The 16508-nt window shown below is 61.6% G+C and overlaps 1 protein-coding gene across 1 annotated transcript in view; it reads right to left on the reverse strand.

The window, feature by feature from the left end:
• Positions 1 to 2104: 2104 nt before the first annotated feature.
• LOC140406451 (uncharacterized) overlaps positions 2105 to 16508 on the reverse strand; it is a 76315-nt gene continuing 61911 nt past the window's right edge. Inside the window, exon 6 of the mRNA XM_072494490.1 lies at positions 2105 to 2936. Coding sequence (XP_072350591.1) covers positions 2344 to 2936 — 593 coding nt within the window. The 3' untranslated portion in view covers positions 2105 to 2343. The remainder of the gene's footprint in view (positions 2937 to 16508) is intronic.

A 16508-nucleotide genomic window follows, 5' to 3' on the forward strand; every position in this document is an offset into this window, starting at 1 on the left:
TCGAGGAGAATACTGAGATTCAGGCTACTAGACTAGAAGGGCTTGAGGTTCATAAGGAGGAGGTGTTAGCAATTCTGGAAAGTGTGAAAATAAATAAATCCCCTGGACCGGATGGGATTTATCCTAGGATACTCTGGGAAGCTAGGGAGGAGATGGCTGAGCCTTTGGCTTTGATCTTTAAGTCATCTTTGTCTACAGGAATAGTGCCAGAAGACTGGAGGATAGCAAATGTTGTCCCCTTGTTCAAGAAGGGAACTAGAGACAACCCCGGTAACTATAGACCAGTGAGCCTTACTTCTGTTGTGGGCAAAATCTTGGAAAGGTTTATAAGAGATAGGACGTATAATCATCTGGAAAGGAATAATTTGATTAGAGATAGTCAACACGGTTTTATGAAGGGTAGGTCGTGCCTCACAAACCTTATTGAGTTCTTTGAGAAGGTGACCAAACAGGTGGATGAGGGTAAAGCAGTTGATGTGGTGTATATGGATTTCAGTAAAGCGTTTGATAAGGTTCCCCACAGTAGGCTACTGCAGAAAATACTGAGGCATGGGATTCAGGGTGATTTAGCAGTTTGGATCAGAAATTGGCTAGCTGGAAGAAGACAAAGGGTGGTGGTTGATGGGAAATGTTCAGACTGGAGTCCAGTTACCAGTGGTGTACCACAAGGATCTGTTTTGGGGCCACTGCTGTTTGTCACTTTTATAAATGACCTGGAGGAGGGCGTAGAAGGATGGGTGAGTAAATTTGCAGATGACACTAAAGTTGGTGGAGTTGTGGACAGTGCGGAAGGATGTTACAAGTTACAGAGGGACATAGATAAGCTGCAGCGCTGGGCTGAGAGGTGGCAAATGGAGTTTAATGCAGAAAAGTGAGAGGTGTTTCATTTTGGAAGGAATAACAGGAAGACAGAGCACTGGGCTAATGGTAAGATTCTTGGCAGTGTGGATGAGCAGAGAGATCTCGTTGTCCATGTACATAGATCCCTGAAAGTTGCCACCCAGGTTGAGAGGGTTGTTAAGAAGGCGCATGGTGTGTTAGCTTTTATTGGTAGAGGGATTGAGTTTCGGAGCCATGAGGTCATGTTGCAGCTGTACAAAACTCTGGTGCGGCCGCATTTGGAGTATTGCGTGCAATTCTGGTCGCCGCATTATAGGAAGGATGTGGAAGCGTTGGAAAGGGTGCAGAGGAGATCTACCAGAATGTTGCCTGGTATGGAGGGAAGATTTTATGAGGAAAGGCTGAAGGACTTGAGGCTGTTTTCGTTAGAGAGAAGAAGGTTAAGAGGTGACTTAATTGAGGCATTCAAGATGATCAGAGGATTGGATAGGGTGGGCAGTGAGAGCATTTTTCTTCGGATGGTGATGTCTAGCACGAGGGGACATAGCTTTAAATTGAGGGGAGGTAGATATAGGACAGATGTCAGAGGTAGGTTCTTTACTCAGAGTAGTAAGGGCATGGAATGCGCTGCCTGCAACAGTATTGGACTCGGCAACACCAAGGGCATTCAGATGGTTATTGGATAGACATATGGGCGATAAGGGAATAGTGTAGATGGGCTTTAGAGTGGTTTCACAGGTCGGCGCAACATCGAGGGGCGAAGGGCTTGTACTGCGCTGTAATGTTCTATGTTCTATGGTGGGGGAGATCATCCTCCTCTCACCTCGACATGGTGGGGGAGATCACCCTCACCTCGACATGGTGGGGGAGATCACCCTCCTCTCACCTCGACATGGTGGGGGAGATCACCCTCATCTCACCTCGACATGGTGGGGGAGATCACCCTCCCCTCCCCTCGACATGGTGGGGGTGATCACCCTCCTCTCACCTCGACATGGTGGGGGAGATCACCCTCCCCTCACCTCGACATGGTGGGGGAGATCACCCTCCCTTCACCTCGACATGGTGGGGGAGATCACCCTCCATAATGGCTCCAGTCTCCAGATGGAATCTCAGACACTCGGCCTCAGAACCAATGAATCACTATCTCTGGCCAATACCCCGCAGGATTCAGCAGCTCAAACATCTCCACTACCAGCCCCTTCCTCCACCCATCTCCAACACCCTTGCCGCTACCCTCCTCCACCCCTCCCTCCAAACCTCTCCCGCACCCACCCAACAAGCCGTATTTTCTCCCCGTCTCTCATATCCTTATAATCTATAAAGAAATTAAAAACAAAATATTTGGAATGTCCCTGTTTAGGGTGTATATTCCGGTCCTCATCCAATTAACTGTGAATAGGTGAACTCCCCAACCCTCACTCACAAGGTACCCAGTGGTGCTGAGGCCAATTTATATCTCCCTAGTCAGAGCCTTGGAGAGGTAAGTGAATTTATCACAGGTTATGAATCGAGCCTGGGGGAACTGCACTCTGCCTGTGCTCCTGAACTCGCTGATGAGATGCCTTTCATCGCCTTTCTAAGGCTTGGCAGCTGAGTTTTGAAGGGGAGGCGAGTGTGTTTTGGATTGCTGATCTCCTTTGGAGTACCAATCTCCACCTCTGGCTCCACAGAGAAGACACCAGCAGGCTTGCTCTGAACAACAGTGGTCAGGTTAGTTCTGAGACTAACACTGGTAGGAGATGGAGAGTGAATCTCAGGCTCGGCTGGTTGGGCGTGGCCTTGGGCAAGGGCACTCAGGCACTGGGCGATATTTTCTACCAGGTCTATCACCTGGTCCAACTTCCCTGCCAAATGTTCAAAGCCATCCTTTTGAAGATCTAGAAGCTTCTGTTGGAAAGGGTCTGGCAGTGGGGGAAGATTGCTGAGGGACTGGGAGCAGGTTGGTGTATTGGTAGGAGAAGGATCAGGGCAGAGAGGCAGGTCAGGGTCACTGCATTTCTGACTGCCAGTCATATTGGCCAGCTTCGGTCTGCTCACCAACACTTGCTCTTGATTGACGCAGAAAGATTCACTCCCACACTGATCCCGGTGTCCTGTGGATACAAAATTCAAACTTGTTAATAAACATCTGGAGAAGTTCATATGGATAGCAATTAGATTAAAATACCATTGTGATCCCATCACACAGTGGTTCCGAGTGACCCCAATTACATGCATTGACCAATCAGGTGAATGACGACGAGGGGCTGAACCAAAATAAAAATCAACATTTCTTTTGTTTACTTTTGACTGACCATCACCCGCTCATTCCCAGACCCTCAGCCCGGCCCCACCCCCTCACTCCCAGACCCTCGGCCCGGCCCCACCCCCTCACTCCCAGACCCTCGGCTCGGCCCCACCCCCTCACTCCCAGACCCTCGGCCCGGCCACACACCCCCATTCCCAGACACTCGGACCGGCCCCACCCCCACATTCCCAGACCCTCGGCCGGGGCCCACCCCCTCACTCCCAGACCATCGGCCTGGCCCAACCCCCTCATTCCCAGACACTCGGCCCGGCCCCACCCCCATTCCCAGACCCTCTGCCCGGCCCCACCCCCATTCCCTGACCCTCGGCCCGGCTTCACCCCCTCATTTCTAGACCATCGGCCCAGCACCAGATTCCCATACCCACCCCCTCATTCCCAGACCCTCGGCCCCATCCCCTCCTTCCCAAACCTTCAGCCCAGCCGCACCCCCTCATTCCCTGACCCTAGGCCCGGCCCCACCCCCTCATTCCCAGACCAACTCCCTCATTCCCAAACCCTCGGCCCGGCCCCACCCCCTCATTCCCAGACCCACGGCCTGGCCCCACCTCCTCATTCCCAGACCCTTGGTCTGGCCCCACCCCCTCAATCCCAGACCCTCGTCCCGGCCCCACTCCCTCATTCCCAGACCCTCGGCCCAGCCCAACCCCATCCTTCCCTGGCCCTCGGCCTCGCACCACCCCTTCATTCCCAGACCCTCGGGCCCACCCCCTCATTCCCAGACCCTCAGCGCGACCCCACCCCTCATTCCCAGACCCTCAGCACGGCCCCACCCCCTCATTCCCAGACCCTCAGCCCGACCCCACCCCCTCATTCCCAGACCAACCCACTCATTCCCAGACCCTCAGCCTGGCCCCACCCTCTCATTCCCATCCCCACCTTCCCATACCCACAGCCCGGCCCCACCCCTTCATTCCCAGACCATCGGCCCAGCCCCACCCCCTCATTCCCAGACCCTCAGCCCGGCCCCACTCCCTTATTCCCAGACCCTCGGTGCGGTCCCACCCCCTCATTCCCAGACCCTCGACCCGGCCCCACCCCTGCATCCCCAGACCATCGGCTCGGCCTCACCCCCTCATTCCCAGACCCTCGGTCTTGCACCACCCCCTCAGCCCCTGCCCACACACCCTCATTCCTAGCCCCATCCCCTCACTCCCAAACCTACAGCCCAGCCCCACACCCTCACTCCCAGACCCTCAGCCTGGCCCCACCCAATCATTCCCAGGCCCTTAGCCCGACCCCACCCCCTCATTCCAAGACCCCCAGCCCGGCCCCACCCTGAAATCCCAGACCCTCAGCCCGGCCCCACCCCCATTCCCAGACCCTCGGCCCAGCCCCACCCCTTCATTCCCAGACCCTCGGCCCGGCCCCACCCCTCATTCCCAGACCCACCCCCTCATTCCCAGACCCTCGGCTTGGCCCCACCCCCATTCCCAGACCCTCGTCCCGGCCCCAACCCCTCATTCCCAGACACTCGGACCGGCCCCACCCCCTCATTCCCAGACCCTCAGCCGGATCCCACCCCCTCATTCCCAGACCATCGGCCTGGCCCCACCCCCTCATTCCCAGACCTTCGGCCCGGCCCCACCCACTCATTCCCAGGCCATTAGCCCAGCCCCACCCCCTCATTCCCAGACCTTCGGCCCGGCCCCACCCCCTCATTCCCAGACCCACCCCCTCATTCCCAGACCCTCGGCCCGGCCCCACCCCCATTCCCAGACCCTCGGCCCGACCCCACCCCCACATTCCCAGACCCACCACTCATTCGCAGACACTCTGCCCGGCCCCACCCCCTCTTTCTCAGACCCTCGCCCCCAATCCCCTCCTTCGCAAACCTTCAGCCCGGCCCCACCCCCTCATTCCCAGACGGTCAGCCTGACCCCACCCCCTCATTCCCGGACCCACCCACTCTTCCCAGACCCTCGGCCCGGCCCCACCCCCTCATTCTAAGACCCTCGCCCCCAATCCCCTCCTTCCCAAACCTTCAGCCCGGCCCCACCCCCTCATTCCCAGACCCTCGGCCTGGCCCCACTCCCTCATTCCCAGACCCTCGGCCCGGCTCCACCCCCTCATTCCCAGACACTCGGCTCGGCCCCATCCCCTCATTCCCAGACCCTCGGCCTGGCCCCACTCCCTCATTCCCAGACCCTCAGCCCGGCCCCAACCCCTCATTCCCAGACCCTCGGCCCGGCCCCACCCCCTCATTCCCAGACCCTCTGCCCAGCCCAACCCCCTCATTCCCAGACCCTCAGCCCGGCCCCACCCCCATTCCCAGGCCCTCGGCCCAGCCCCACCCCTTCATTCCCAGACCCTCGGCCCGGCCCCATGCCCACACCCTCGGCTGGGCCCCACCCCTCATTCCCAGACCCACCCGCTCATTCCCAGACCCTCGGCCTGGCCGCACCCCCATTCCCAGACCCTCGGCCCGGCCCCACCCCCATTCCCAGACCCTCAGCCCGGCCGCACCCCTCATTCCCAGACACTCGGCCCGGCCCCACCCACTCATTCCCAGACCCTCAGCCCGGCCCCACCCCTCATTCCCAGACCCTCAGCCTGGCACCACCCCCTCATTCCCAGACCCTCGGCCCAATCCCCTCCTTCGCAAACCTTCAGCCCGGCCCCAACCCCTCATTCCCAGACCCTCGGCCCGGCCCAACCCCTCATTCCCAGACCCTCGGCCCGGCCCCACCCCCTCATTCCCAGACCCTCAGCCCGGCCCATCCCTCTCATTCCCAGACCCTCGGCCTGGCCCCACCCCCTCATTCCCAAACCCTCGGTCTGGCACCACCCCCTCAGCCCCTGCCCACACACCCTCATTCCTAGCTCCATCCCCTCATTCCCAAACCTACAGCCCAGCCCCACACCCTCACTCCCAGACCCTCAGCCTGGCCCCACCCACTCATTCCCAGGCCCTTAGCCCGGCCCCACCCCCTCATTCCCAGACCCCCAGCCCGGCCCCACCCTGAAATCCCAGACCCTCAGCCCGGCCCCACCCCCATTCCCAGACACTCGGCCCAGCCCTACCCCTTCATTCCCAAACCCTCGGCCCAGCCCCATGCCCACACCCTCGGCCGGGCCCCACCCCTCATTCCCAGACCCACCCCCTCATTCCCAGACCCTCGACTTGGCTCCACCCCCATTACCAGACCCTCGTCCCGGCCCCAACCCCTCATTCCCAGACACACGGACCGGCCCCACCCCCTCATTCCCAGACCTTCGGCCCGGACCCACCCACTCATTCCCAGGCCATTAGCCCAGCCCCACCCCCTCATTCCCAGACCTTCAGCCGGGCCCCACCCCCTCATTCCCAGACCCTCGGCCCGGCCCCACCCCCATTCCCAGAACCTCGGCGCGACCCCACCCCCACATTCCCAGACCCACCCCTCATTCGCAGACACTCTGCCTGGCCCCACCCCCTCATTCTCAGACCCTCGCCCCCAATCCCCTCCTTCGCAAACCTTCAGCCCGGCCCTACCCCCTCATTCCCAGACGGTCAGCCTGACCCCACCCCCTCATTCCCGGACCCACCCACTCTTCCCAGACCCTCGGCCTGGCCCCACCCCCTCATTCCCAGACCCTCAGCTCCATCCCTTCCTTCCCAAACCTTCAGCCCGGCCCCACCCCCTCATTCCCAGACCCTCGGCCCGGCCCAACCCCCTCATTCCCAGACCATCGTCTCGGCCCCACCCACTCATTCGCAGAACCTCGGCCCGGCCCCACCCCCTCATTCCCAGACCATCGGCTCGGCCCCACCCCCTCATTCCCAGACCATCGGCTTTGCCTCACCCTGAATTCCCAGACCCTCGGCCCTGCCCCACCCCCTCCGCCCCTGCCCGCACCCCCACATTCCTAGCCACACCCCCTCATTCCCAAACCTTCAGCCTGGCCCACCCCCATTCCCAGACCCTCAGCCCGACAGCACCCCCTAATTTCCAGACCGACTCACTCATTCCCAGACCCTCGGCCCGGCTTCACCCCCTCATTCCCAGACCCTCAGGCTGGCCCCACCCACTCATTCCCAGGCCCTTAGCCCGGCCCCACCCCCTCATTCCCCGACCCTCAGCCCGGCCCCACCCTGAAATCCCAGACCGTCAGCCCGGCCCCACCCCCATTCCCAGGCCCTCGGCCCAGCCCCACCCCTTCATTCCCAGACCCTCGGCCCGGCCCCATGCCCACACCCTCGGCTGGGCCCCACCCCTCATTCCCAGACCCACCCCCTCATTGCCTGACCCTCGGCCTGGCCGCACCCCCATTCCCAGACCCTCGGCCCGGCCCCAACCCCTCATTCCCAGACCCTCAGCCCGGCCCCAACCCTCATTCCCAGACACTCGGCCCGGCCCCACTCCTCATTCCCAGACCCTCGGCCTGGCACCACCCCCTCATTCCCAGACACTCGGCCTGGCCGCACCCCCATTCCCAGACCCTCGGCCCGGCCCCAACCCCTCATTCCCAGACCCTCAGCCCGGCCCCACCCCTCATTCCCAGACACTCGGCCCGGCCCCACTCCTCATTCCCAGACACTCGGCCCGGCCCCACTCCTCATTCCCAGACCCTCGGCCTGGCACCACCCCCTCATTCCCAGACCCTCGGCCCAATCCCCTCCTTCGCAAACCTTCAGCCCGGCCCCAACCCCTCATTCCCAGACCCTCAGCCCGGCCCAACCCCTCATTCCCAGACCCTCGGCCCGGCCCCACCCCCTCATTCCCAGACCCTCAGCCCAGCCCATCCCCCTCATTCCCAGACCCTCGGCCCGGCCCCACCCCCTCATTCCCAGACCATCTGCTCGGCCTCACCCCCTCATTCCCAGACCCTCGGCCGGGCCCCATCCCCTCATTCCCAGGCCATCGGCTCGGCCTCACCCCAAATTCCCAGACCCTCGGCCCTGTCCCACCCCCTCAGCTCCTGCCCGCACCCCCTCAGCCCGGCCCATCCCCCTCATTCCCAGACCCTCGGCCCGGCCCCACCCCCTCATTCCCAGACCATCTGCTCGGCCTCACCCACTCATTCCCAGGCCCTTAGCCCGGCCCCACCCCCCCATTCCCAGGCCCTCGGCCCAGCCCCACCCCTTCATTCCCAGACCCTCGGCCCGGCCCCATGCCCACACCCTCGGCCGGGCCCCACCCCTCATTCCGAGACCCACCCCCTCATTCCCAGACCCTCGGCCTGGCCGCACCCCCATTCCCAGACCCTCGGCCCGGCCCCAACCCCTCATTCCCAGACCCTCAGCCTGGCCCCACCCCTCATTCCCAGACCCTCGGCCCGGCCCCACTCCTCATTCCCAGACCCTCGGCCTGGCACCACCCCCTCATTCCCAGACCCTCGGCCTGGCACCACTCCCTCAGTCCCAGACCCTTGGCCTGGCACCACCCCCTCATTCCCAGACCCTCGGCCCAATCCCCTCCTTCGCAAACCTTCAGCCCGGCCCCAACCCCTCATTCCCAGACCCTCAGCCCGGCCCAACCCCTCATTCCCAGACCCTCGGCCCGGCCCCACCCCCTCATTCCCAGACCCTCAGCCCGGCCCATCCCCCTCATTCCCAGACCCTCAGCCCGGCCCATCCCCCTCATTCCCAGACCCTCGGCCCGGCCCCACCCCCTCATTCCCAGACCATCTGCTCGGCCTCACCCCCTCATTCCCAGACCCTCGGCCCGGCCCCATCCCCTCATTCCCAGACCATCGGCTCGGCCTCACCCCGAATTCCCAGACCCTCAGCCCTGTCCCACCCCCTCGGCCCTCTCCCACCCCCTCAGCCCCTGCCCGCACCCCCACATTCCTAGACCCACCCCCTCATTCCCAGACCCTCGGCCCGGCCCCACCCCCTCATTCCCAGACCCTCAGCCCGGCCCACCCACTCATTCCCAGACCCTCAATCTGACACCACCCCCTGATTTCCAGACCCACTCGTTCATTCCCAGACCCATGGCCTGGCCCCACCCCCTCATTTCTAGACCATCGGCCCAGCCCCACCCCCTCATTCCCATACCCACTCCCAGACCCTCGGCCCCATCCCCTCCTTCCCAAACCTTCAGCACAGCCGCACCCCCTCATTCCCAGACTCTCGGCCCGGACCCACCCCCTCATTCCCAGACCCTCGGCCCGGCCCCTCCACCTCATTCCCAGACCCACCCCCTCATTCCCAGACCCTCAGCCTGGCCCCACCCACTCAATCCCAGACCCTCGGCCCGGCCCCACCCCCTTCTTTCCAGACCCTCGGCCTGGCACCACCCCTTCATTCCCAGACCCTCGGCCCCATCCCCTCCTTCCCAAACCTCCAGCCCGGCCCCACCCCCTCATTCCCAGACTCTCAGCCGGAAGCCACCCCATCATTCCCAAACCCTCGGCCCGGCCCCACTCCTCATTCCCAGACCCTCGGCCCGGCCCCACCCCCTCCTTTCCAGACCCTCGGCCTGGCACCACCCCTTCATTCCCAGACCCTCGGCCCCATCCCCTCCTTCCCAAACCTCCAGCCCGGCCCCACCCCCTCATTCCCAGACTCTCAGCCGGGAGCCACCCCATCATTCCCAGACCCTCAGCCCGGCCCCACCCACTCATTCCCAGACCCTCAGCCCGACCCCACCCCTCATTCCCAAACCCTCGGCCCGGCCCCACTCCTCATTCCCAGACCCTCGGCCTGGCACCACCCCCTCAGTCCCAGACCCTTGGCCTGGCACCACCCCCTCATTTCCAGACCCTCGGCCCAATCCCCTCCTTCGCAAACCTTCAGCCCGGCCCCAACCCCTCATTCCCAGACCCTCAGCCCGGCCCAACCCCTCATTCCCAGACCCTCAGGCTGGCCCCACCCACTCATTCCCAGGCCCTTAGCCCGGCCCACCCCCCCATTCCCAGGCCCTCGGCCCAGCCCCACCCCTTCATTCCCAGACCCTCGGCCCGGCACCATGCCCACACCCTCGGCCGGGCCCCACCCCTCATCCCCAGACCCACCCCCTCATTCCCAGACCCTCGGCCTGGCCCCACCCCCATTCCCAGACCCTCGGCCCGGCCCCAACCCCTCATTCCCAGACCCTCAGCCCGGCCCCACCCCTCATTCCCAGACCCTCGGCCCGGCCCCACTCCTCATTCCCAGACCCTCGGCCTGGCACCACCCCCTCATTCCCAGACCCTTGGCCTGGCACCACCCCCTCATTCCCAGACCCTCGGCCCAATCCCCTCCTTCGCAAACCTTCAGCCCGGCCCCAACCCCTCATTCCCAGACGCTCAGCCCGGCCCAACCCCTCATTCCCAGACCCTCGGCCCGGCCCCACCCCCTCATTCCCAGACCCTCAGCCCGACCCATCCCCCTCATTCCCAGACCCTCAGCCCGGCCCATCCCCCTCGATCCCAGAGCCTCGGCCCGGCCCCACCCCCTCATTCCCAGACCATCTGCTCGGCCTCACCCCCTCATTCCCAGACCCTCGGCCCGGCCCCATCCCCTCAGCCCCTGCCCGCACCCCCACATTCCTAGACCCACCCCCTCATTCCCAAACCTTCAGCCCGGCCCACCCACTCATTCCCAGACCCTCAATCTGACACCACCCCCTGATTTCCAGACCCACTCGTTCATTCCCAGACCCATGGCCTGGCCCCATCCCCTCATTTCTAGACCATCGGCCCAGCCCCACCCCTTCATTCCCATACCCACCCCCTCATTCCCAGACCCTCGGCCCGGACCCACCCCCTCATTCCCAGACCCTCGGCCAGGCCACTCCCCCTCATTCCCAGACCCACCCACTCATTCCCAGACCCTCAGCCTGGCCCCACCCACTCAATCCCAGACCCTCGGCCCGGCCCCACCCCCTCATTCCCAGACCTTCAGCCCGGCCCCACCCCCTCATTCCCAGACCCTCAGCCCGACCCCACACCCTCATTCCCAGACCCTCGGCCCGGACCCACCCCCTCATTCCCAGACCCTCGGCCCGACCCCACCCCCCCCTTTCCAGACCCTCGGCCTGGCACCACCCCTTCATTCCCAGACCCTCGGCCCCATCCCCTCCTTCCCAAACCTCCAGCCCAGCCCCGCCCCCTCATTCCAAGACCCTCGGCACGGCCCCAACCCCTCATTCCCAGACGCACCCCCCATTCCCAGACCCTTAGCCTGGCCCCACCCCCTCAATCCCAGGCCCACGGCCCGGCCCCACCCCCACTTTTCCATACCCTTGGCCTGGCACCACCCCTTCATTCCCAGACCTTCAGCCCGGCCCCACCCCCTCATTCCCAGACTCTCAGCCGGGAGCCACCCCATCATTCCCAGACCCTCAGCCCGGCCCCACCCCCTCATTCCCAGACCCTCAGCCCGACCCCACCCCCTCATTCCCAGACCAACCCACTCATTCCCAGACCCTCAGCCCGGCCCCACCCTCGAATTCCCAGACACTCAGTGCGGCCCCACCCCCGAATTCCCAGACACTCAGTGCGGCCCCTCCCCCTCATTACCAGACCCTCGACCCAGCCCCACCCCCTCATCCCCAGACCATCGGCTCGGCCTCACCCCGAATTCCCAGACCCTTGGCCCGGCCCCACCCCCTCATTCCCAGACCAACCCACTCATTCCCAGACCCTCGGCCTGGCACTACCCTCTCATTCCCAGGCCCTCAGCCCCATCCCCTCCTTCCCAAACCCACAGCCCGGCCCCACCCCTTCATTCCCAGACCCTCGGCCCGGCCCCACGCCCTCATTCCCAGACCCTCAGCCCGGCCCCACCCCAGAATTGCCAGACCAACCCACTCATTCCCAGACCCTCGGCCCGGCCCCACCCCCTCAGCCCCTGCCCGCACACCCTCATTCCTACCCCCACCCCCTCATTCCCAAACCTTCAGCCCGGCCCCAACCCCTCATTCCCAGACCCTCAGCCCGGCCCAACCCCTCATTCCCAGAACCTCGGCCCGGCCCCATCCCCTCATTCCCAGACCCTCAATCTGACACCACCCCCTTATTTCCAGACCCACTCGTTCATTCCCAGACCCATGGCCTGGCCCCACCCCCCTCATTTCTAGACCATCGGCCCAGCCCCACCCCCTCATTCCCATGCCCACCCCCTCATTCCCAGACCCTCGGCCCCATCCCCTCCTTCCCAAACCTTCAGCCCAGCCGCACCCCCTCATTCCCAGACCCTCGGCCCGGACCCACCCCCTCATTCCCAGACCCTCGGCCCGGCCCCTCCCCCTCATTCCCAGACCCACCCCCTCATTCCCAGACCCTCAGCCTGGCCCCACCCACTCAATCCCAGACCCTCGGCCCGGCCCCACCCCCTCATTCCCAGACCCTCGGCCCGACCCCACCCTCTCCTTTCCAGACCCTCGGCCTGGCACCACCCCTTCATTCCCAGACCCTCGGCCCCATCCCCTCCTTCCCAACCTCCAGCCCAGCCCCGCCCCCTCATTCCAAGACCCTCGGCACGGCCCCAACCCCTCATTCCCAGACGCATCCCCCATTCCCAGACCCTTAGCCTGGCCCCACCCCCTCAATCCCAGACCCTCGGCCCGGCCCCACCCCCTCTTTTCCATACCCTTGGCCTGGCACCACCCCTTCATTCCCAGACCTTCAGCCCGGCCCCACCCCCTCATTCCCAGACTCTCAGCCGGGAGCCACCCCATCATTCCCAGACCCTCAGCCCGGTCCCACCCCCTCATTCCCAGACCCTCAGCCTGACCCCACCCCCTCATTCCCAGACCAACCCACTCATTCCCAGACCCTCGGCCGGCCCCACCCGCATTCCCAGGCCCTCAGCCCCATCCCCTCCATCCCAAACCCACGGCCCGGCCCCACCCCTTCATTCCCAGACCCTCAGCCTGGCCCCACCCCCTCATTCCCAGGCCCTTAGCCCGACCCCACCCCCTCATTCCCGGTCCCACCCCGAAATCCCAGACCCTCAGCCCGGCCCCCACCCCCTCATTCCCAGACCCACCCCCTCATTCCCAGTCCCTCAGCCTGGCCCCACCCCCTCATTCCCAGGCCCTCAGCCCGGCCCCACCCCCTCATTCCCAGACCCACAGCCCGGTCCCACCCCTGAATTCCCAGACCCTCTGCCCGGCCCCACCCTCGCATTTCCAGACCCTCAGTCCAGTCCCACCCCGATTCCCAATTCCAAAGCCTCCGGCCCCACCCCCTCATTCCCAGACCCTCAGCCCCGCTCCCCCTCTTTCGCGGACCCTCAGCCCCGCTCCCCCTCTTTCCCAGACCCTCAACCCCGCTCCCCCTTTCAGTCCAAGAGCCTCAGCCCCACCGACCGTTAATCTGGGAACTTCAGCCCTGCTCTCCCTCATTCCCGGACCCTCAGTCCAGCTACCCCATACACCTGGACCCACAGCCCAAACCCCATTCCCGGATCCCCAGCCACATTTGCCCTAATTTCCGTACTCTCAGCCCGGTTCTCTTTCCCATTTTAGCTCATTCCTGTTTACTTAGCCCAACTGTCCCTCAGCCCGACACACTCTCATTCCCAATCATTCCTACTCCTCTTCATTTCCAGATCCTCAATCTCACTCTCCCTAATTCCTGAATCCACAGCCATCTCCCTCTCGTTCCCAGACGCTCAGATCGTCTCTCCCTCATTCCCGGATAATCAGCCTGGCTCCCTCTCGTTCCCGGACAACAAGCCCAGTTCTCCCTCAGTCCTAGATAATCAGCCCGACTATCCCTCATTCCTGGCCCTCAGCCAGGCTCTTCCTCCTTCCCGGACAATCAGCCCAGCTCCCCCTCATTCCGGATCCTGAGCCTGGCACTCCCTCATTTCCGGACCCTCAGCCCAGCACTCCCTCATTCCCAGACCCACAGCCCGGCACTCCCTCATTCCCAGACCCTCAGCCCAGCACTCCCTCATTCCTGGACCCTCAGCCTGGCTTCCCCTCATTCTCACACCCCCAGCCCGGCTCTCGCTCATTCCCAGAACCTCATCTTGGCTCTCCCTCATTCCCGGATCCTCAGCCTGGCTCTCCCTTATTCTCGGACCCTCAGCCCCGTTCTCCCTCATTCCCGCACCCCAACCCGACTTCCCCTCATTCCCAGGCCCTCAGATTGGCTCTCCCTCATTTCCAGATGCTCAGACCAGCTGCGCCTCATGTCCAGACCCCCAACTCCATTTTTCCTGATTCTGAACCCTCAGCCCGTGAGCTCATTTGGCTCCATAGTGCTGATATGGTCACCCGGTTTTGGGGTCACTCTATATGCTTTGCTTGACCGAGAGTCTCTGCCCCTTTATTGCTTCAGTAACTGGACAGTTGGGGTTGCTCTGTACCATGGCTTACTTTCATTACATAAAATGGATGAGTACTGTTGGCTGATTTCAGACTGGTTGACTATTTGGACAGCCTTTTCTAGAGTCACAACTTCCTTGGCCTGTAGTATGTCTGAAAGTCATCGGCAACCACTCTGATGAAAATTCTGTCCCTTATGAGTTCTGACTTAAGATTATTGTGGTTACCACCTTCAGCCAATCTGTTCAATTCATTTATAAAAGAGTCAACTGATACTCCAGGCTGTTGGACATCTTTCTTGAATTTCAATCTCTCTAAAAATATGTAGCTTCTTTGATTAAAATATGTATTGAGTGATTGACTTCCGGTGACGGGGATATGCTGAGCGGATGCACAAAAGGTGTCTCTCTTCCTGAGAATTAGGATTTAGGCACTTTTAATTCAAAATAGCCCCCTAGAATCAGGACATGACACCCCCACCCCCACTTCCAACAACATCAAGATTAGCTGTGCCAAGCAGCAGCAGCTCCAGGGGAAGAAAAGAAGAAAAAGACAACAGAAGCCTGTAAGAGCGAACTGAAGAGACATCAAATATGGGGGGGTGATGAATTCCTGACCCAACTGAGGGGGGACCACCAGCCCGTGCACCGAGGTCACCCTCCCCTGCGAATGATGGAGGGAATTCCTTACAAAGGAACTCCAGGAACAGAAGGGGGCCATTATAATCAATATGACGGACACGGTCAAGGTGGTGGAGGCACTGATCACCATGCAGACAGCCCTGGAAAAGATGGAGAGGCAGCTCGAGATCCAGGGGTGTAGCCACTTAAAATGGCCAACTCCCGATTCAAAATGGCAAACGGCAAAGGCTGATGGGAAAGTCAGCCAACAAGACAAAAACAAGCAGCTGCAGGTTGGCTGTGTATTTACCTCTGGGAAGGCCAGACACTATCAATATCAGCAACCATCAGCATAACAAAACAACAGCCATCTGCATACTAATGAGCAATCCCCAGGAACAATAAGCAACATTTAGACACACAAAGCAAAACCAGACTCTTCGGCGCCAGCAGAAGCCTACACAAAAGGAGGTGAACGAGCACCTCAAGACCGCCCATCAATCAGGGAACCGCTCCAGCATTGGAGAAAATCGAACCAAGCGATTGGGACAAAGTCCAATCACTTGGGACCAGGTACAGGGTCCGCCCCGAAAGGCGGGAAGCCCCTGGGGACTATAAGAATTGAGCCCCAAGTTCAAATCGCTCTCTTCACTCTTCAGCAGCTCCTCTTCAGCTCTTTTTCCTGCCCGGGTCACCCAGCAACAACGAACCAACATTGACCGTGACCGGAGCAGTGAAGATCAAAATCGTAAGTCTTAATTCAACGCTCGCTACGAGATAGGCGCTCCTAGCTACCAATCCGTACCAACTTCAAATCCCGCAGGCTCAGAACCCGAACAAAAGGCCATTTGTTTCCCTGACCTGGTGGGCCAGTCAAAAGTTAAGTATCGGCCTGTTAGTTGTAGAAGTAGCTTAGACGTAGAATGCGTGCATGAGTAGCGATTACTGTGTATAATAAATGTGCTTTGATTTAAATCTTACTAATCGGTGTATTGGGTTATTGATTACTCGGACTTGAACCTCGTGGCGGTATCAGAAAGATACCTGGCGACTCGAGAGCAAAGGTAATAAAACAGAGCAATTGAACTAAGGCAAAGTTAGCAACAGGGGGCGACCATAAGGGAGCTGGAAAAGGTCTCAATAGACCAGAGCGACCAGATCGCTGCACTGGAAATGGAGGTGGCAAGGTTGGTGGCTACTCAGGGGATGCTAAAGGGAAAGGTCGAAGATCGGGCAGCACGGTAGCACAGAGGTTAGCACAATTGCTCCACAGCTCCAGGGTCCCAGGTTCGATTCCCGGCTTTGGTCACTGTCTGTGCGGAGTCTGCACATCCTCCCCGTGTCTGCGTGGGTTTCCTCCGGGTGCTCCGATTTTCTCCCCCAGTCCAAAGATGTGCAGGTTAGAAGGATTGCCCATGCAAAATTGCCCTTAGTGTCCAAAAAAGATTAGGTGGGGTTACTGGGATAGGGTGGAGACATGGGCTTGGGTGGGGTGCTCTTTCCAAGTGCCGATGCAGACTTGATGGGCCGAATGGGCTCCTTCTGCGCTGT

This window comes from Scyliorhinus torazame, unplaced genomic scaffold (genome assembly GCF_047496885.1).
Source record: "Scyliorhinus torazame isolate Kashiwa2021f unplaced genomic scaffold, sScyTor2.1 scaffold_540, whole genome shotgun sequence".
Classification (NCBI taxonomy): Eukaryota; Metazoa; Chordata; class Chondrichthyes; order Carcharhiniformes; family Scyliorhinidae; genus Scyliorhinus; species Scyliorhinus torazame.